Source organism: Bubalus bubalis, chromosome 4 (genome assembly GCF_019923935.1).
Source record: "Bubalus bubalis isolate 160015118507 breed Murrah chromosome 4, NDDB_SH_1, whole genome shotgun sequence".
Lineage (NCBI taxonomy): Eukaryota > Metazoa > Chordata > Mammalia > Artiodactyla > Bovidae > Bubalus > Bubalus bubalis.
The window spans coordinates 93,430,460-93,452,146 of record NC_059160.1 but is presented as its reverse complement, the minus strand read 5'-3'; the positions used below and the strand labels follow the sequence as shown (position 1 = coordinate 93,452,146).

The following is a 21,687-nucleotide window of genomic DNA, read 5'->3' as shown; positions in this document are numbered from 1 at the left end:
CTTGGGGTTGCAGAGTTGGACACGACTAAGCGTGCATGCACGCATGGTTTGCGTAAGGAAGCATAAGACTTAGACCTGTCCCCGCCCAGGAATTGACAGTCTTTCAGAAGGGCAGAAGACACGGTACACACAGGAACTGGAACCACTATTAACGTGGGGGCGGAGTCAGTGGAGTAATGGGTAGACAGAGGTCAGTGTTTTCACCTTCTAACAATAAATAAACCTGACTGAAAGTGCTTCAAGAAGCACGTGCCCTAATCCCTTTGCCCTCATGCAGGCTTCCTCCTGGGCAGCCTTCCTCAGCTTCCTTGGTACACCCTCCCTTCAGGCCCACCCCATCACTTTTTCAAGTTGTGTTTTAATGATTACCGATTAGATTGGTCTTTTCAGATTAGTCTTTTCCTGCGCCAGCTCTCTATCACCTTAAGGAGGGTCGGAGTGTTTTCTCTTTGAAGGCTGCCCTGGGCCAATTGAGTGGAGTTAACCAGCCTTCCCTTTCTCTAGGGAGCGAGCGTGCCTTAATTTTACGCACTGGCCTCTCTCGTGACTTGTTAGCTGAAGTGAGCAAAGCAGACACACAGCACCTGGGGTAGTGCCAGGCAGCAGATATTCAGTCGCTGTTGAACTAGCTGAACCCGTTCCTCTCTCAGAGCCAGTTGGGCTGCATAGTAGAAATGAGTGGTATTGGCTACCTTGGTCACCTGGTAGACCTTTTAGATGGGAGTGAATTTTAGGAGTTAGGAAACCACACGATGTAATGGGGTCATTGCTTGAGCCTGGTATACAGTTTGGAATTTTTGTTGCCCCTTCATTCCTTTTTTTATGTTGCTTAAAAATAATCTTTATTTTAATTATGTAAGTCAATGGAATGATCACAGAAAATTATAAAAATATAGAAGTACATAAATAAGAAAATGAAAATTGTCTATAATCCCAATACCTAGAAATAACCACAGTTAATATTTTGAAGACTTCTCCAGTTTTAAAAAAAAAATGCATGGGGAGTGACTGCTAATAGATAGGGGGTTTCTTTTGGGGATGATGACAATGTTCTTGATAGTGTGATCCATGCACAACTTTGTGACTATACTAAAAAGTACTGAATTGTACATTTGAAAAGGGTGAACTTTGTGGTATGTGAATCATATCTCAATAAAGCTCTTATGTTTAAAAGAAAACTTGTAGGTGTGTACACATAGTATTGTTTTTAAACTGAGAGAAAGTGCACATACTATGCTCCTTTGCTGCTACATGTTTCAGCATATGTTTCCAAAGAATAAGAACATTCTCTTCCATAACTGCAATGCAGAGATCAAGCCATTCACAGATTCCACCAGTTCTTCCAGTGACTTTCTTTACAGCAGTTTCTTTTTCTTCCTTATCCAGGAACCCATTTAAGATCATGTGTTCCTTTTGGTTGTAATGTCTCTGCTGCTGCTGCTAAGTCGCTTCAGTCATGTCCGACTCTGTGCGACCCCATAGACGGCAGCCCACCAGGCTCCCCCGTCCCTGGGGTTCTCCAGGCAAGAACACTGGAGTGGGTTGCCATTTCCTTCTCCAGTGCATGAAAGTGAAAAGTGAAAGTGAAGTCGCTCAGTGGTGTCCGACTCGTAGCGACCCCATGGACTGCAGCCCACCAGGCTCCTCCATCCATGGGATTTTTCTAGGCAAGAGTACTGGAGTGGGGTGCCATTGCCTTCTCCATGTAATGTCTCTAGTTTCCTTCAATCTGGAACAGCTCCTTAGTTTTTCTTTAATTTTCATGATACTGACATTTTTGAAGATAACAGGCTATGTTGTTTTGTAGAATGATCCTCAATTTAGATATGTTTCCTCATAGTTAAATTCAGACGGTGCATTTTTGGCAGCAGTGATGCTGAGAGCTTTTCCATCCCTCATGTCAGGAGACCCACAACGACTGTCTACCCCACAATTGGTGATGTTACCCTCAATTACTTGGGTAAGGTGGTATTCATCAGGTTTCTCTGCTGTAAAGTTACCACTTCTTTTTAAAGTGCTTTTAAGGAAAAGAATTTTACAACATTACCCAGAAGAAAAAGCTTTATCCAGGTTTTAGTGTTGTGCTGATGTTTTGAATAAGAGAGAAAGACAAGGTAACCTTTGAAGATTTTTAAATAAAAAGGAAAAAAAATCAACGAGGAGGAGGAGGGAGGCGCTCAGTTAGAGTTTAGGTTTCAGAAGATGATACCATTCATGTAACCAGGGAACTCGAGGATAAGAGAAGATTTGAGAAGGCCAATAATGAGTCCACTTTTGGACCATTTGAGTGTGAAGTCCTGTGAGACTTCCAAATTAGGCAGGTGGCATCATGGATCTGGGCTGGTGAGAGAGCTCTTGGATGGAGGAGTCACCAGCCTGTAGCCCTGGGAGTGGATGAGTGTCCAGGGAGAGGTGCAGAACACAAATGAAAGAGGCCCTGGAATAGAACCCTGAGCGGCTCTCAAGGGAGGGCCAGAGGAAGGTGAAGGGGCAAAGAGAACTAAGGGAATGCTCAGGAGTAGTCACATGCCAGCCAGTGAAAGAAAATATTTCAAGATGGAATGCAAACGGTATCTAATCGCCCCAGAGGGGTCAAGTAGGATAAAGATGATATGTATCCGTTAGATTTGGATGCAGGGACATTCTCGGTGGCCTTGAAGGTGGAAGCTGCATGGTAGTGGGCTCAGGAAAGTATGAGAGGAAAGGAATGGAGTGGAGCTAACTGTTTTAAGAAGGTTGGTTGAGAAGAGGAGGTAGCTGGAGTTGGGAACACGTGAGAGGTTTAGACAATTTAAAATGCTGTGATAAAGAGGTAGCGGGAAGGAGAGTTGAAGAAATGGGAGGGGGTAATCAAGAGGGTATCCATGAAGGAAGAGGAGAGAAAGTCTTTACAGTGGTTCCAACTCAGACGTCTACAGGGCCAGGTTGGTAAAGCAGATGAGTGAGGTGGGCTGTCTGGGCTAAGGGGAAACAATGCAAAATCCTAAGGGCCTGTGGCTAGTGGTGAGGACTGTCATCCAGTTGTCAACCACTGGGAGGATTACACATCCTTATCCCACTCACCCCGGGGCTTGTTTTGGTCAACTGGATTTGACCAGATGTGCCACGTGCTAGGTCTGAGCTGAAGTTTTGGGAGTTGGTGCATGGTGTTCTCTGCCTTTTGCTTTTTTCCTCTCTGCAGTGAGAATGTTGTGTCCCCAGTAGGGACTGTTCCTTCAGCCTGGGTGTTGGAATAAAGGTACATGAATCAGAGCTATAGCTAATCCAGTGTAAGCCATGAAAGAGAAATAAATCTCTGTTGTAAAGCAGTGTTTGTTTGTTCTTTTTGCTGTGCCATGAGGCCTGGGGGATTTTAGTTCCCCAACCAGGGCACCCCTGCAGTGGGAGCACCAAGTCTTAACCCCTGGACTGCCAAGGAGGTCTCAAGGCCGTGGAGTTCTGAATCCATTATTGATCACAGTGAAACTAATACAGGAGTTCCACTAAAACTATATTAAGGTAATTTTTACTTCTACAGTTTAAAAAATTCAGAAGTTTGACAGCACACTCGTAACTGAGGCTGAGAACACAGGCTCTTTCATACATTTGGCATCACTTCTATGGATGTTGGCAATGCTTACTGAGGTTACAAATGCAGGTGGCTGTAGTCAAAAAGCGGAGAAGGCAATGGCACCCCACTCCAGTACTCTTGCCTGGAAAATCCCATGGACGGGGGAGCTTGGTAGGCTGCAGTCCATGGGGTCACTAAGAGTCGGACATGACTGAGCGACTTCACTTTCACTTTTCACTTTCATGCATTGGAGAAGGAAATGGCAACCCACTCCAGTGTTCTTGCCTGGAGAATCCCAGGGACGGGGGAGACTGGTGGGCTGCTGTCTGTGGGGTCGCACAGAGTCGGACACGACTGAAGTGACTTAGCAGTAGTCAAAAAGACAGACAATAACAAGTCTGGCAAGTTTGCGGAGAAATGCAAACCCTCGTGGCAATATAAAATACTGTAGGTACTTTAGAAGACACGTCAGCAGTTCCTCAAAAAGTTAAATGTAAAGTGTGTGTGTGTGTGTGTGTGTATGTTCAGTCGCTCAGTCACGTCTGACTCTGTGTGACCCTATGGACCTCAGCCTGCCAGGGTCCTCTGTCCATGGGATTTTCCCAAGCAAGCCTACTGGAGGGAGTTGCCGTTTCCTTCTCCAGGGGATCTTCCCGACCCAGGGATCAAACCCACATCTCCTGCGGCTCCTGCATTAGCAGGGGGATTCTTTACTGCTGAGCCACCAGGGAAGCCTGGAATGTATATACCAGACACTGAATAAATGCTAAAGAAAGGAAGGGCTCCAGAGTGCAGGTGACAGAAAGAGTGAGTTTGAATGGCTTTTTATTTGCTATGAGAAATTTGGAGTGAGAGGGAAATGGAGAAGATTGATGGGTCAGTCATTTGAGAGGTGTGGAAAATTTTGAAATAATAGCTCCAGAGACTGGAGGTAGAGCCGTCAATAGCAGAATAGTCATGTTCCAGGCAGTGTTGTGTGTTCAGTCAAGTAGAGTTGCTGCTGCTTTTTGCCTCTGAAGATGGTCACTACCCTCATTACAGTCCTGGGAATTCCCTTCACCTCTCTCCTGCGTTGGGCAAAATTTGACGTGGTCTGATTCTCTGTCCTTTGTCCATGACCTGCTTTGGTGTGTTTGTTTAGTCTTGTCTCTGGAAGTCTTCGGATCCTCCATTGTTCTGAAACAGTATTATAATCTGTCTTTCTGTTGGTCATTCAGTGGATCTTTTTGGTCTATCCTTCGGTTCTATAAAGTTTTTCTTTTTTAAAATTTTTATTATTTTCCTCCTTTTTCCCCCCGCCCCTTCTCTTTCTGTAACTTCTGTTAGTTGACTCTTGAGACTTTTGGATTGATCTTTTCTAAAGTTCTTTTCTCTTTTACTGCCCATCTTTTTATATTTTATCTTCTGTGTGATTTTCTTGACCTTGTCATTTCAGTTGTCATAGTTTTAAAACTCTAGAGCTTCTGCTTCTCTGTGTACATATGACAGCAATCTATTTTTTCTTAGTGGATTCAATATCTTCCGTTTTCTTCTGCTTCCTGTGTTTCTCCTCTTCTACCAAATGCCAGTTTATCTGTTTTTGCCTCTGTGGTTCACATTAGGGGCTTTCCTCAAATGTCCTGTGGTCCCGGACTGTCTGCTTTCATTTAAGAGTGAGGCACTAAGGCATTCTGAAGGCCCAAGTGCATGTAGGATGTATTTATTGGTTTGTGAGCATCATGGACTAGGTGATTGGTCAAGGACTGAAAGAAGAGTCTCATTGAGGTCAGTGTCTCCAGAGAGGGAACGCTGAAGTCTCCTGGAAGCTTTACCTCTGGCCGCTGACTCTGAAGATTGGTTGGGAGAAAGGAGTTGACTCCATAGGTTACTTCCTCCTAATCTTTTCCTTACAGTGCTTCATCCTCACCTCCTGCTGTGCTTGACATCCTTAAGTCCCAGACTTTCAGTTTCTCTACTTCCAGCTTCTTTGGAATCAGGTGGAGGAGAGGGGAGTCACTTGGCTGAATGGGCAGGGGAGGAGAGTGAGGGTCTAAATGTTCCTTTTAGAAATTTTCATCTAATTTTCATGTTTTTAGTTGTGCTTCTCTGTCCTGTCTTCCAGGATACCTAGCGTTGTAAATTCCTAAGCCTTTCTGGGCCTTTGCCCTAATAATCAGTTTATATCCCTCTGGCATAGCCCCCTACAGATAGACTGACTTTGACTTTCTGCTATTTGCTGAACCTGTTACCACTTCTCATCTGCTTTCTCTCCTCTACAGTTATTGACATCTCTCACCTCCTGTCTCTCATTTGTTTTATTCTTCAGGATTTAAAATTCCACTGATGTAATTTTAGTGGGGTTTCAGGAAGGAGTAGTGGTAAACATATGTGTTTAATCTGCCATGTTTAATTGGAATGAGCACAGAGACCATGAATTTATAGCAAAACCAATTTGAATGTTTAGGTGGTTTTTCACTAGCAGAATCCACAGTCCGGTGGATTTGGTAAGAGAAGGATTGGCCAGCTGGAGTGGGATCCTGCCAGGTGAGTTCGGTGGAAGGACATTAGGGCTAGGGAGTTGAGGATTTTGGACAAAGGGTGGTTGAAGCAGCAGACTGTGCAGCCCGGGCTGTGTAAATAAAGGGAAGAAAGATACAAACGAGTCGATGGTTGGAGGAATTTATGAACTGGAGATCCTGTGAAGTCAGAAAAACTTGTCAGTTTCCAAATGAACCCTAGTTGGCCCTTGCAGCATCTTCTCAGCCAGGGGTGAAAGCACCCTCCCTAAGTGTATTCTTGTTTCTTGGCTTTGTTATTCTATTTTAGGGGTTAATGTCCCTCTTGCTTCACCACTTCTCCCCACCATTGCTTTTTAAAAAGAAGACTGTGTGTGGGCAAGGGCTGTTCCCTTCCTCGCGTCCCCAAGACAGGATTCTGTACGGAGTGTGAGGGCATGGATGCCTCATCTTCCCATTACCCCTGGAGGAAACTGGGCGTTGAGGGCCCTCACCTTTCGTTTCTTTTTTACAAGCTATTTTTTAAATTTATTTTTTATTTTTGAGCGTGCTGGGTCTTCATTGTGGTGCAGGCTTTTGTCTAGCTGCAGCAAGCGAGGGCTGCTCTCTGGTTGCAGCGCTTGGGCTTCTCACTGCAGTGGCTCCGCTTGCTGCAGAGCACAGGCTGTAGCGCGCGCGGCTTCCTCAGTTGCGGTTCCTGGGCTCTGAAGCCCAGGCTCAGTGGCTGTGGCACATGGGCTTCGTTGCTCTGAGGCATGTGGGATCTTCCTGGATCAGGGATCAAACCAGTGTCTCCTGCCTTGGCAGGCAGATTCTTTACCACTGAATCACCAGGGAAGCCCCCACCTTTCATTTCTGAGCAGTAACTTTGGTCAGATGGATACAGAAGGGGCTGGGTGGACAGCCACGTCTTCCATGCAGACCTCTCTTCAGAGCTTTGGAAAGAGCCCCCGTCCAGGCTGGGGTCTCCCTTTCTTCACCAGTCGTTCCCTCCTTGCAGCCTGTTTTTCGCCCTACTGGCCTGCTTGCCGTATCCAATGGCTTGAGCTGATCAATACCAGCAGATGTCTTGGTGGTTCTCTCTTTGAAGCCCTTATTTAATAGCAACAGGCCCTGAGGTATCCTCACTCCTGGCCCAGAGGTGTTTGCACCACAGCAAGCTCTGGCTGAGGGAGCCCTGTGTGAGGCTGTGGAGCATGGCAAATTAGGATGGGGGCTTCAAAGTCCAGAGCCAACTCAAGACACATGCTGGTTGTGTGACCTGGACAGGTTATATCCATACTGTCTCTGAAATCTGTTACCTCATTTTGTAATAAAATTTTTGTATTGGAGTGTAGTTTGTTTATAGTGTTGTGTTAGTTTCGGGTGTTCGGTTCACTCTCTCAGTCGTGTCCGACTCTTTGCGACTGCAGCATTCCAGGCTTCCCTGTCTGTCACCAGCTCCCGGAGCTTGCTCAAGCTCATGTCCATTGGTGATGCCATCCAGTCATCTCATCCTCTGTTGTCCCCTTCTCCTCCTGCCTTCAATCTTTCCCAGAATCAGGGTCTTTTCCAATAAGTCAGTTCTTCCCATCAGGTGGCCAAAGTACTGGAGCTTCAGCTTCAGCATCAGTCCTTCCAATGAATATTCAGGACTGATCTCCTTTAGGATGGACTGGTTGGATCTCCTGGCTATCCAAGGGACTCTCAAGAGTCTTTTCCAACACCACAGTTAAAAAGCACCAATTTTTCAGCACTCTGCTTTCTTTATGGTCCAGTTCTCACATCCATACTTGACTCCTGGAAAAATCATAGCTTTAACTAGATGGACCTTTGCTGATAAAGTAATGTCTTTGCTTTTTAATATGCTCTCTAGGTTTGTCATAGCTTTTCTTCCAGTTCTCCAGGCAAGAATACTGGAGTGGGTTGCCATTCCCTTCTCCAAGGGATATTTCCCACCCAGGAATCGAACCCGGGTCTTCTGCATCGCAGGCAGATTCTTTACCATCTGAGCCACCAGGGAAGCCCTAGTGTCAGGTGCATCGTGACGTGAATCTTATACATACACATGTATTCACTCTTTTTTTAAAAAATAGGATTCTTTTTCCCATGTAGGCCGTTAGAGAGTATGAATAGAGTTCTCTGTGCTATGCAGAAGGTCATTGTTGGTTATCTATTTTGTATATAGTAGTATGTATGTGTCAGTCCCAACCTCACAATTTATCCCTCCCCTGCCCCATTTCCTCATCTTTAAATGTGGGTCATAAACTTACCCTCGATGACTGTGAAGGTTAGACTGATGCATGTTAAGTTCAGAGTGAGGCATGTGGTGAATCCCTCTATGGTGCCTATTTTTACTAGCCTCTGCACCTGAAACGCCCCGTCAGGGGAGCCAGAGTGAGCGCTGATGAAGGATCGAGTCTCGTTCTCAAGGCTGGCCTGCTCCTCTGGTTTCCCCAAACCCAATCTACTGGGGAGAAGTCTAAGTGTAGGACCACTGGTTCCTTGGAGTCCAGTGGCTTCTGACAATGGATTATGTCAGATCAGTCCACTTTGAGGTTGATTCCTCCTTTCCATGTTTTCTGGATCCTCTTGCCTCCTCATTTGGGGATTCCCTAGGCCTTGGTTTTGCCCCTCTCTCCCTGGCCATGACTCTGAGCATTCTCTCCCCTGGGGGAATGGAGCCCATCACCAGGCTTTGGTTATACCCCAGCTCCCAAGGGTGCTTTTCTCTCACATCTCATCAGAGCGCTGGACCTGACTTCCTCCCATATGAGTGTTTGTAGCCCCAGTCTCCTCCACTTGGATGAGTATTTCTAAGAAATAACAATTTTGCTTTCCATCTAGCTTCCGCTTTGCGCATCCCTGTTTTTTTTAGGGGCACTGTTCTTTTTCCTGGGGCTTGAAGCCCCGGGTCATCTTTGACCCTTCCCTCCCCTCCAATGTAGATTCCGTAAGTGTTGAATTGAGCGTAAACCGGCAAGTGGTTAAGCCTGCATGCTCCTCTGCCTGTCCTTTCCTACCCACACCTCCCTTGTTCACACGTGGGTCACCTCTTTCCTGGCTCACACCAATGGCCTGTTCATTCTTCCGCATCCGGCTGCCATATGCTGGTCTTCTGAGCGCGTCATTTTCATCATGTTAACTCGCCACAAAATCTTTCAATGGCTTTCCATTTTCTGCAGATAAAATCTAGATTCCTGGCCTGGCTGGTACTCAAGGCTGTCCATAACTCGTACGGCCCTGCCCCCCTTGCCTTTCTCCCCATCATGTCCTTGCAGATCTTTCCAGTAGCCAGGTGCCTTCACGAACCCGAGAATCAGCCACGCTCACCCCCAGTGTCAGCTCGTGGCCTTCCTCCCCTGGCCCTTCATGCCTCCTATTCCTTCAAGACACAGCCCCAGTTCCCCTGCAGATCTTCCCCTGTCTTCAGCCTTCATCCCTCTCCTCTTCTCCTGAGTGGCGCTGGGGGTCAGCATCTAGACGGTGCCACCTCCCCCCGCACCCTGGTGTGAGCACAGTTGGTGCTTACTTTAGACAGCCACTCCCTGTTTCTTGAGCGGCTCAGCCTGCAAGGCACAGGACTCTACTTGTTTATCGAACTGCTACCCTCAGTGTGACCGTCTTTCTTCCTCCTCTTCAAAGGAAAGGGCTTTAGAAATCAGGACAGTTCTGAGAAGACTCCAGGGGTTGGGATGCAAAGAGATTGGTCTCTGAAAGTGAAAGTTGCTCAGTTGTGTCCAACTCTTTGCGACCCCATGGACTGTAGAGTCCATGGAATTCTTCAGGCCAAAATATTGGAGTGGTTAGGCATTCCCTTCTCCAAGGGATCTTCCCAACCCAGGGATTGAACCCAGGTCTTCAGCACTGCAGGCGGATTCTTTACCAGTTGAGCCACCTCTGAGGCCTGCCTAAACCATTTTACCTCCCTAGTCTTGTTCAGGTCGCTCCCTGCCTCAGCCTCTAGGGTCAGCTGCTGCAGTTTCCTGCCTCTGCCCCACTCCCCGCTCTTATCTCTTAGCCGAGCAGCCCTCTCTCATCCCCTCTCCAGGCCCTTTGGTTCCGGTGGGAAGTCCGATGTCCTGCTGGTTCTCCTCTCTGCTCCCCTCCAGCCTGAAGTGGAGGTGGCACGTGTTTCGGCCTTATATCTTCTCTCCTCCCTTCATCGTGTCAGCTAACGATTATTCAGGAAACTTATCTCAACCTGCTGGCCCTGTCCCAAATCTTTAGGGCAAGGGTCATGAGAGTGATGTCACGGTCATGTGACTGCTGCCTATACCTTGCCCCCTCTGCTGCCCTGGTCCTAACACTCTAAAAAGCCAACTGTGTCCCCTGCCTCCAGTTTATCTGGACAGAGACCGGAGCAGAAAAGTAAGCTTCTCACCTTTGCCTTCGGTGAACAGGGGCCACTGGATTCTACCTGCTTAGCACTAACCTCCTTTTTCTTTCCTGCCCATCTCTGCCGACTCTCTCCCTGGACACTCTCACTCGCCCTTATCTGTACAGTGAAGGCTGGGCCTTAGGCCCATTCTGGAGTTGAGGAATGGGTTAGGTTAGGTCTCACTGGTTAGGTCTGGGTGGGGTCCACAGGCTGAGTAGGGAATAACTCCTGCTCTGCTCACAGATTTTCTCCTGATGGCTGACTCTCAACCTCTCCTCTCCCTTGATGGGGACCCTGTGGCTGCAGAAGCCTTGCTCCAGGACGTGTTTGGGATTGTGGTGGATGAGGTCATTCGAAAAGGGACCAGTGCCTCTGAGAAGGTGGGTCTTTTCTCCCTCCTCCTCCTCCTGTCCATCAAACCTGACTCAGACCTTTCCCCCTCTGTCCAGGCTTCTCCCCAGAACCCATCACCGCCTCACTGTGTGCCTCAGGGATTGCATGCTGGATCAGACTGTATTTACCCTGTTCACGTGCTGCTTGGAAAACATTCTAAACTGGTGTTGAGTGCCAGTTTGTGGTGTCTATTGTCTGTTGAGATGTGGTTTGGGCAGCCAGTCGGTTGCGTGCCTTGGTGCCCCCGGACTCTCCTGCTGCTCTCCTAGGTCTGTGAGTGGAAGGAGCCCGAGGAGCTGAAGCAACTGCTGGACTTGGAGCTGCGGCACGAGGGCGAGTCACAGGAGCAGATCCTGGAGCACTGCCGGGCCGTGATCCGCTACAGCGTGAAGACCTGTGCGTGTGGGGCTTGGGGGAGGCGTGTCTGGAATTTGTGCCCAGCTCCACTCTGAGCCTGCGTCCCCCTTCTCCAGGTCACCCTCGTTTCTTCAACCAGCTCTTCTCAGGGTTGGATCCCCATGCCCTGGCCGGGCGGATTGTCACAGAGAGCCTCAACACCAGCCAGTGAGCCATCCCAGGACCCCTGCCCTCCACCCCACAAAGGATATGGGTTTGCGGGAGACAGACCCCGGGAGCAGGATAGGAGAATGGTGTCTGCCCCCCTCTCTTTTCGAGGAATCTCTGCTGGCAGAGTCTCTCCCCTCCTACCCATTCGGGTTTCCTTTCCCAAACTTTCTCTTGTATCCCGGCTCCAGTGTTTTCTCATTCTTTCTTTCCTGGCTCTTTGTCACCAGCCCAGCTGTCTCTTCAGCCCTTCCTTTCACTCACACTCTCCACCTCCTCTGAGAGTCCCTCCCAGTCTCTCCCACTCTCATCATTCCCTCTCCTGGCAGGTACACGTACGAAATCGCCCCTGTGTTTGTCCTCATGGAGGAGGAGGTGCTGAAGAAACTCCGGGCCCTGGTGGGCTGGAGCTCTGGGGATGGGGTCTTCTGCCCTGGTATGTGAAGAGGAGGGGGCCTTTTCGACAGTTCCTCCTCCCCCGCCATCCTCTTTCTCTGGGTTGGCCGGGAGGGGTGATTCTCCTTTGTTTCTTCTCCAACTGGGCTTGGGCCAAAGCAGAGAGAAACTGCCCAGTCCCCTGTATCCTCGTGTTTGCCAAACAGTCCATGGGATTGGTGCCTGCTGTCCTGGCGGGGGGTGGGAGTGGCTCCTGGATCGGTCCAGGGTGAGGAGCAGGGGTGATCAGGAGATCTGCAGATCCTGCCTTTCTGAGTCACCAGCATGCCATTTGTCAAGTCCTCGGAACCCATGGCCAGGTAGCCAGTCACTTGTGCTTCTGGGTGGAGAGATCAGGAGAGCCAAGCTCCAGTTTGCCAAGCTCCCACTGCCACCACCCCTTCCTTCCCTGTGACAGGTGGCTCCATCTCCAACATGTATGCAGTGAACCTGGCCCGCTATCAGCGATACCCAGACTGCAAACAGAGGGGCCTCCGGGCACTGCCGCCCCTGGCCCTCTTCACATCGAAAGAGGTGGGAAGAGGCACAGGCCTACCCTGGGCTCCCGATTCTAATGTCCAGCCAGCTGAGTCCGGGACCTGCGACTCAGCCTGCCCAAACCCTTCTCCTCTGAGGCTGGCCTGCCCCATAGATGGATGTGCTTCCTTCCACCAGAGGGGCTGTGTAAGGGCCCTTGTCACCTTGCCTGCTGTCTGGGGTAGCGGAGGGGCATCCAGCGCAGTGTGCACAGTCCACACCCTTTCTCCCGAGAGTGTGGTCCATGGGCCAGTGGCATCACTATCACTTCTTGTTGTTTAGTCACTAAGTCGTGTCCGACTCTTTGCAACCCTGTGGACTGTAGCCCGCCAGGCTCCTCTGGCCGTGGGATTTTTTAGGCAAGAATACTGGAGTGGGTTGCCATTTCCTTCTCCAGGGGATCTTTCCCACGCAGGGATCAAACCCGTGCCTCCTGCAATGCAGGCATATTCTTTACCACTGAGCCACCAGGGAAGATCAGTATCACTTGGGAGCTTGTTAGAAATGCAGAATCTTTGGCCCCTGTGCAGACCTACTGAATATGAATCTGCATCTTTACCAGACACACTGGTGATTTGTAGGCATGTGAATGTTTGAGAAGCCCTGGTCTACAGGGTCTCAACCATTTAACCAGGCTCTTTCCTCCCCACCCTCCCTGCCCTCTTCCTTCCCCCACAGTGTCATTACTCCATCAAGAAAGGAGCCGCTTTTCTGGGACTTGGCACCGACAGTGTCCGAGTGGTCAAGGCAGATGAGAGGTGAAGGTCCTTCTGTCTGCGTGGCTCAGACCCAGCCTGGCACAACATGTCTTCCCCTTGCCAGAAGCTCTGGCCTTGGGCCCACACCCCGGCGGACTTCTCTCCCCGCTCTCTTCCCTCCGAGTTGCCTCTTCTGTCTGCCAGTGCCTGCTAGAGTCTCCACCCTGTCCCCTGAGATCTGTTTACCCCTCTTAGGGAAAAATCAACATTGTGGCCTCCCCATTGCTAACCACGTGTTACCCTGCTCTTGAAAGTTCTGCCGCCTAGCCTAGAGAATCTATTACTTCTCTACATACTCAGTTTTCTCTTCCAGAGGGAAAATGATCCCTGAGGATCTGGAGAGGCAGATTAGCTTGGCCAAGGCCGAGGTGAGTGAGTGAAAGGCATTGGGGCAGTGGAGCAGGGCCCCTCTGCTCCTTTCTTGGAGGGTCTTTGACTGGCCCTACTCAAGGCTCCTCTCCTCCCTCCCCCTGCACTCTGTGCCTGTCTTCCCTGGTGGGCTGAAGTGATCCCTCCCTCCCGAGTGATCCCAGTCCTGCTGAGACCCACAAGCAGGATCAGACCCTGGGACAAGGGCAGAACTGAGTCTCTGAGTAGAGTCCCAAGGAGCACTGCAGGGAGGATGTTGGAGACCTGGAGGGTAGCACAGAAGGTTTCTGTGAGCTGGGAGGGTCTGTGCAGGGCGAGCAGCGTGGACTTGGAGTGATGGGAGGTGTGGGGCCCCTTCACCTGGGGGACACAGAGATACTGCAGCCATCTTAGAGGGCATTCCAGCACTGTCTGTACCATTTTAAAATGTATCTATCATGGGAAATAGATGGGGAAACTGTGGAAACAGTGTCAGACTTTATTTTTCTGGGCTCCAAAATCACTACAGATGGTGACTGCAGCCATGAAATTAAAAGACGCTTACACCTTGGAAGGAAAGTTATGACCGACCTAGATAGCATATTCAAAAGCAGAGACATTACTTTGCCAACAAAGTTCCGTCTAGTCAAGGCTATGGTTTTTCCTGTGGTCATGTATGGATGTGAGAGTTGGACTGTGAAGAAGGCTGAGCGCTGAAGAATTGATGCTTTGGAACTGTGGTGTTGGAGAAGACTCGTGAGAGTCCCTTGGACTGCAAGGAGATCCAACCAGTCCATTCTGAAGGACATCAGCCCTGGGATTTCTTTGGAAGGAATGATGCTGAAGCTGAAACTCCAGTACTTTGGCCACCTCCTGCGAAGAGTTGACTCATTGGAAAAGACTCTGATGCTGGGAGGGATTGGGGGCAGGAGGAGAAGGGGATGACAGAAGATGAGATGGCTGGATGGCATCACTGACTCGATGGACATGAGTCTGAGTGAACTCCGGGAGTTGGTGATGGACAGGGAGGCCTGGCGTGCTGCGATTCATGGGGTCGCAAAGAGTCGGACCGACTCAGCGACTGATCTGATCTGATCCACTGACTCAGAGTCCTACTACTAGGATTAGCCTATAAATGTTCATTACAAAGTGCTTAGAATTGTGTGCACTGGGGCAAAGTATAAAATTAAAAAAAAAACAGTATTCATCAGTAGATAAATTACGGTGTATCTGTGTCAGTTTCTTCCTTTGCAAAATGAGCATGATATAGAACTGATAACAGAGTTGTTACAAGGCTGAAATTAATGGTATGTAAAGCACGTGAAAATGCCTCAACTATGTACTTTAAGTATAAATTTTAAAAATATGTTTATATCGCCACATGCAAATAGTTGCAGCACCATTTTTTTTTTAACTTTATTTTATATTAGCATATAGCCAGTTAACAATGCTGTGATCAGATCAGATCAGATCAGTTGCTCAGTTGTGTCCGACTCTTTGCGACCCCATGAATTGAAGCACGCCAGGCCTCCCTGTCCATCACCAACTCCTGGAGTTCACTCAGACTCACGTCCATTGAGTCGGTGATGCCATCCAGCCATCTCATCCTCTGGCGTCCCCTTCTCCTCCTGCCCCCAATCCCTCCAGCATCAGAGTCTGTTCCAATGAGTCAACTCTTCACATGAGGTGGCCAAAGTACTGGAGTTTCAGCTTCAGCATCATTCCTTCCAAAGAAATCCCAGGGCTGATCTTCAGAATGGACTGGTTGGATCTCCTTGCAGTCCAAGGGACTCTCACGAGTCTTCTCCAACACCACAGTTCCAAAGCATCAATTCTTCAGCGCTCAGCCTTCTTCACAGTCCAACTCTCACATCCATACATGACCACAGGAAAAACCATAGCCTTGACTAGACGAACATTTGGAATGCTGTGATAGTTTCAGGTAAATAGCAAAGGGATTTAGCCATACAGATACATGTATCCATTCTCCCCCAAACTCCTCTCCTGTCCATGCTGCCACTTAGCATTGAGCAGAGTTCAGTCGGTCCTTGTTGGTTATCCATTGTAAATATAGCTGTGTGCACATGTCCATCCCAAACTCTGTCATCCTCCTTCCCCCATCCCCAGCAACCATAAGTTTGTTCTCTAAGTCTGTGCGTCTCTTTCTGTTTTGTAAGTTTATTTGCATCATCTCTTTTTAGATTCCTCGTATAAGGGATGTCGTAGGTTATTTCTTCTTCTCTGTCTGACTTACTTCATTCAGTATGACGATCTCTGGGTCCACCCATGTTGTTGCAAGTGGCATCATTTCATTCTTTTAATGGCTGAGTAATATTCCATTGTATACACGTACCACATCTTCTTTATCCACTCCTCTGTCGATGGACATTTAGGTTGCTTCCATGTCTTGGCTATTGTAAACAGTGTGCAGCACCAGTTTTTGAAAATGTCTGTTTTTCCCCAGCGAATTGTCTTGGCATCCTTGTTAAAACCCAAAGAGTGTTTAAGTGTGAGGATTTATTTCTAGACTCTCAGTCTATTCCATTGATCTGCATGGCTATCCTATTGACCACACTGTCTTAATGTGGCTTCGTAGTAAATTTTGAAATCAGCGTTTGTGAGTCCTCCAACTTTGTTCTTTGTCAGAATGGTTTTGGCTTTCTAGGTCCCTTAAATTTCCACTTGAATTTTAGGCTCAGGTTGTCAATTTCTGCAAAGAAACCAGTTGGGATTTTGATAGGGATGTGTTCAATTTGTGGATCCATGAACATGGAATGCCTCTGTTTATTTAGGTCTTTTATTTCTTTTCAACAATGCTTTGTAGTTTTCACAGTATCTGTTTTGCATTTCTTTTGTTGAATTAATTCCTAAGTATTTTGTTATTTTCAGTGTTCTTATAAATGAAATTTTCATGTTCCCATTTTTGATTGTTCGTTTCTAATGTGTAAAAATACAACTGATTTTTGAATATTGATCTTGTACTCTGCAGATTTGTTAAACTCATTTATTAATTCTCAGTCTTTTTAATGGGTTCCTTAAGATTTTCTAGATATAATATGTTATCTGTAAATACAGATAATTTGCTTTCTTCCTTTTTAATATGGATGCCTCTTATTAAAAAGAAAACTTAATTTTTTCTTTAATCACAAACTAGACAAGATTGGCATTAACGCTGTTTCATTTATTTGGCTGTGTCAGATCTCTGTTGCGGCTCAAGGTTCCTCTCTAGCTGTGGCACAGGAGCTGTAGAGCATGTGGGCTCAGCGGGCTCAGTAGTCACAGTGCGCTGACTTCGTTGCCTGTGGCATCTGGGATCTTTGTTCCTGGGTCAGGGATTGAACCCATGTCCCCTGCATTGGAAAGTGGATTCTTAACCACTGAAATACGAGGAAAGTCCCTGGATGCCTCTTATTTTTTATTTTAATTTTTTTTAACCTAATTGCCCTGCTAGAACCTCAGCACCGAGTTGAATAGAAATGAGGAGAGGAGAGTGAACATGCTTATCTTGTTCCTGGTCTTAGGGGGAAGGCTTTCAGTCTTTCACCATTGAGTGTGATGTTAGCTGTGGGTTTTTTGGTAGTTGCCCTTTATCAGGTTAAGAACATTCCCTTCAAATCCTTTTTTTTTTTTTCCCTGAATGTTTTTATCGTGAGGATTTTGTCAGATGTTTTTGAATGTCCACTGAGATGATCACTATACCACATTGAGATGTGGGGGTTTTTTCCCTTTATTTTATTGATAGGATATATTATATTAATTGATTTTTGGATGTTAAACCAAACTTGCACTCTTGGGACAAATCTCACTTTGTCATGGTATATGATTCTTTTTCTGTGTTGCTGATTTGGGCTTGCTAGTGTTTTGTACTCTTTCCTGGAAAATCCCATGGACGGAGGAGCCTGGTAGGCTGCAGTCCATGGGGTCGCTAAGAGTCGGACACGACTGAGCGACTTCCCTTTCACTTTTCACTTTCATGCATTGGAGAAGGAAATGGCAACCCACTCCAGTGTTCTTGCCTGGAGAATCCCAGGGACGGCGGAGCCTGGTGGGCTGCCGTCTCTGGGGTCGCACAGAGTCGGACACAACTGAAGCGACTTAGCAGCAGCAGCAGCAGCAGCAACAGTGTTTTGTAGATTTTTATGTCTTTATTTAGAAGAGATATATTCTATATTTTTCTTGTGATATTTTGTCAGTTTTGGTATCAGGGTAAAACTCATTTCATAGGATGAATTCAGAAGTGTTCCCCTCCTCTTCTGTTTGTTTTGTAAGTTAATGAAGAGCTGGTATCAGTTCTTTCTTAAATGTTTTGTAGAACTCATCAATGAAGCCATCTGGGCCTGCACTTTTCTTTGTAGTAGTTTTTTTAATACTAATTCAATTTCTGCATAAATTTTATACTATTAGAATATTTAAAATAGTATTTTGATCTTCCAGTAAGACATTCAACTTTTTTGAAAGAGTATAAGCTTTGGAGATAGACTATTAGACAGACCTAGGTTTGAATTCCATCTCTGGAGTTGCAGCTCGGGGCCAAGTTTCTTAACATCTCTGAACCCTAGTGTCCTCACTTGCAAATTAAAAGGGGCAGTAACACATAGTAAGGTTGCCAGGGCCCAGGTCAGGCCTGTGAAGAGTTTCTAGAGCTCAGCGCCAGGCTCTGGATAGCTCTCCAGATGAGTTCTCAGCCTTGGGCTCCCTCTTCACTCTTGCCACAGGGTGCCGTGCCATTCCTGGTCAGCGCCACCTCTGGCACTACAGTGCTGGGGGCCTTTGACCCCCTGGAGGCAATCGCGGACGTGTGCCAGCGTCACGGGCTGTGGCTGCATGTGGACGTGAGTTGGGACGGGCCTGAGAATGGGGTGGGCTGGGCCAAGGCCAAGGCCCATATTGCTCCTTCCGCTCCACAGGCTGCCTGGGGTGGGAGCGTCCTGTTGTCACAGACACATAGACATCTCCTGGCTGGGATCCAGAGGTGCGGATGGCCCCCACACCCTGACCTGCACCCTTCAAATCCTTGATCCAGAGAATATTCTTGGGCCAGGGAGCTCAGATGGAAATAGGGGAAGGAGGCTGATGGGAGGGAAGTGGGAGAGATGATTGATTGGGGCTGGGAAATTAGACATCAGATTTGGGAATTCTCCTGTGGGCGGAGGTGAGACCAAAGCCCCTTTTACTGGAGATCTGGAAAGGGTGGGGAGGCTCTAGTTGGGCAGCTTGACTGGGAGCTGGCTGACCCTGCTTTGCTCTGCCCACCCCAGGGCTGACTCCGTGGCCTGGAATCCCCACAAGCTCCTCTCCACAGGCCTGCAGTGCTCAGCTCTTCTTCTCCGGGACACCTCGGTGGGTCTGCTCCCGCCCTGCTCTGGCCCCCCCCTCCCGCCCTGAACCTCTGTTTTCTCTTCTGTCTCACCTGGGGGGAGCGTCAGGCCTTACCACAGTCTCCTTACCATCCCATTTGAAGCTGATTATCTGTGACCACCCTAATCCCCGGTAGTGGGCTCTCTCACTCCCCCTGTCTTCAGGCAAAGGAAAAACTTTCCAATAGAAGTTGTATAATCAGAGGGATCCTGGGTCATTTGGGAAGAACTCTTTTAAGTGTTGGAAGAAAACCCAGAGAAAGGGTTTCAGTAAGCCGGCAGCCATCCCATCAGTGCTGCCTGGTTCCAGGGAAAGAAACATGTGGACTGAGCTAAGAAGTCACCCAGAGCAGCCCTGGAGGGAAGCTCGTGGGGTAGGGGGGTAGTCTGACTGTCCCCCCACCCTCCGCAGAACCTGCTCAAGCGCTGTCACGGGTCCCAGGCCAGCTACCTCTTCCAGCAGGACAAGTTCTACGATGTGGCTCTGGACACGGGAGACAAGGTGGTGCAGTGTGGCCGGCGTGTGGACTGTCTGAAGCTGTGGCTCATGTGGAAGGCACAGGGCGAGCAGGGGCTGCAGCGCCGTGTGGACCAGGCCTTTGCCCTTGCCCGGTAGGAGTGGGCGCTACAGCCCTGCACCCTTTGCCTGCTCTCAGTGTCCTCTTGGTTCACCCTCTCTGTCGCTTCTGTTTGTGTATCTCTGCCTTTTCTCCTCCACCCATGATTTCTCACTCTCTGATCACAGGTACCTGGTAGAGGAGCTGAAGAAGCGGGAGGGATTTGAGTTGGTCATGGAGGTATGACCCACCCTGTGCTCTTCTGCATCCTCCGGCCCCCTGCCCCCAGCCTGTGTCTCCCGCCAAACCCTGATGGGAAAAGAGGGGCGGTAAGAGGGGAACGGCCCCTTTTCCTCTGCTTACACCTTCCCCCTGTTTATTCCTCCCAGCCTGAATTTGTCAATGTGTGTTTCTGGTTCGTGCCCCCCAGTCTGCGGGGGAAGAAGGAGAGTCCAGATTACAGTGAAAGGCTGTCTAAGGTAGGCTTTCTGCCTGCTCTGGTTAACCAGTGCAGCTGGTGCGTTTCCGCCCCCTGCTGGCTGTAAGCGGCATGGCAGCCACCTTTGCTAGTCGCTTGCTCTGATGTGGGGACAGTGAACCAGAAGATGACACCCGCTTGCCCCCACTTGTGTGAGCCTTGGGAATGGAGGATAAGGTATGCTTCTATAAAGGAAGGAGAAGACAGAGAGGGACATCACAGAAGTCACCAGTGTGCAGTACATAGACTGGCTGTGTGGGGCGTTCTGGGAGCTGAGTGAGGCAGAAAGGTCTCAGTTTTACTCACTGATGCTGGGTACAGAACAACCTTGTCAGGCCAGGAGATATATCCTGGCCCCTAAGGTTAGATCGGTACTAGGGGCAGCAGATGATCCAAAAGGACAAGAATATTCTCACCCTTAAAGTAAAGTAGCTCAGTCGTGTCTGACTCTCTACGACCCTATGGACTGTAGCCCTGCAGGCTCCTCCGTCCATGGGATTTTCCAGGCCAGAATACTGGAGTGGGTTGCTGTTTTCCTCTCCAGGGGATCTTCCTGACCCAGGGATTGAACTCAGGCCTCCCGCATTGAGGGCAGACTCTTTACCATCTGAGCCACCAGGGAATCTCACCCTTAAGGAGTCACTCATTTAGAAAACAAGCATTACCTATTTGAAACTGAAGGGTTCAAGGCAATCTTGGAAATTATATATTGGATCACAGGGTGCAGATAAAAAATGTTATAGGAATTCAGAGAGGGGAGAAGAAGGTGTCAAGGATGATGAAGGCTTGAAGTTAGACTGAAAAAGTGGTGGTTGAGATTCAGCGAAAAGTCAGGATTTAGCAGAAAATGGCCCATGTGACAACTTGGAAAATGGTGAGATGAAGGAGAATGCAGGAGGTAGAGAAGGTCCAGTGGGCCAGGTGTGGTGGCAAAGGTAAATAAACGGGCCACGGTCAGAATCCAGGCCGTGAGTTGCTGTCTCTGGAAGGCAGCTAGGTGGAGAGAGATGCAAGTCGGGGAACCCATCCCTTCCCCTGACCCCAGGCTGCAGCTAAAGGGTCCCTCCTCTCCTCCTGCAGGTAGCCCCAATCCTCAAGGAGCGCATGGTGAGGAAGGGTTCCATGATGATTGGCTACCAGCCCCATGGTACCCGGAGCAACTTCTTTCGCATGGTCGTGGCCAACCCTGCACTGACACGGGCTGATATGGACTTCCTACTGAACGAGCTGGAACGGCTGGGCCAGGATCTCTGAGTCGATCCATCTCGCTGCTGGCCTGGGCCCCTCCCCCCAGCCTCGCCATCTCCCTGAATCTCCTCCCTACCTTCTCAAGAAGAAACTCACTAGGAAACAAAGCTGCCTTCATTTTTATGTGCTTTGACCCACTAGCTCTCCTGTAAATTTTGGGCTGGCCAAAAAGTTGGTTCTGGTTTTTCCTCATAACCTCTAATGGAAACACCCAAATGAACTTTTTGGCCAACCCAATATTTGATATTAAGAGGATGTTTAAATAAATGGTATGATATGTATATGGTAGAATATTACTCTGCCATTTAAATTGTATTTACAAAGAGGACTTTTATAGATAGGAGAAAAATAATTTTAATACAATGTTATGTTGAGAAAGCTGGATATGACTGTATATATGGTAATATCTGACCTGTATTCAAAAATACATAGGAAAAGACTGATAAGATGGAATATGCCAAAATATTAATAGTTTTACCTGGGGTGGGATTATAAGCAGTTTAAAAATAAACTTCTTTATGCTTTTTGTGCTCCCAGCTTTTATGATATAATGAATATCTATTATGTTTATAATAGGAAAATAATAAAAGTTAAAATTTCAGCCATA

The 21,687-nt window shown here is 48.2% G+C and overlaps 1 protein-coding gene across 7 annotated transcripts in view; it reads left to right on the top strand.

Moving 5' to 3' along the window:
* The window catches only part of CSAD (cysteine sulfinic acid decarboxylase), a 27,255-nt gene extending 5,568 nt beyond the window's left edge, over positions 1 to 21,687 (top strand). For 3 of the 7 annotated variants that reach the window (XM_006046629.3, XM_044941781.1, XM_006046627.3), the window contains 14 exons: positions 10,649 to 10,785; positions 11,068 to 11,194; positions 11,272 to 11,362; positions 11,692 to 11,798; positions 12,216 to 12,331; positions 13,013 to 13,092; positions 13,406 to 13,460; positions 18,156 to 18,272; positions 18,348 to 18,412; positions 18,699 to 18,780; positions 19,210 to 19,409; positions 19,543 to 19,594; positions 19,744 to 19,833; positions 20,913 to 21,687. In XM_006046629.3, the coding sequence (XP_006046691.1) occupies positions 10,660 to 10,785; positions 11,068 to 11,194; positions 11,272 to 11,362; positions 11,692 to 11,798; positions 12,216 to 12,331; positions 13,013 to 13,092; positions 13,406 to 13,460; positions 18,156 to 18,272; positions 18,348 to 18,412; positions 18,699 to 18,780; positions 19,210 to 19,409; positions 19,543 to 19,594; positions 19,744 to 19,833; positions 20,913 to 21,086 (1,482 nt within the window). In that variant the 5' untranslated portion in view covers positions 10,649 to 10,659 and the 3' untranslated portion in view covers positions 21,087 to 21,687. The other 4 variants (XM_006046628.4, XM_006046632.3, XM_044941782.1 and 1 more) reach the window with 4 other exon arrangements.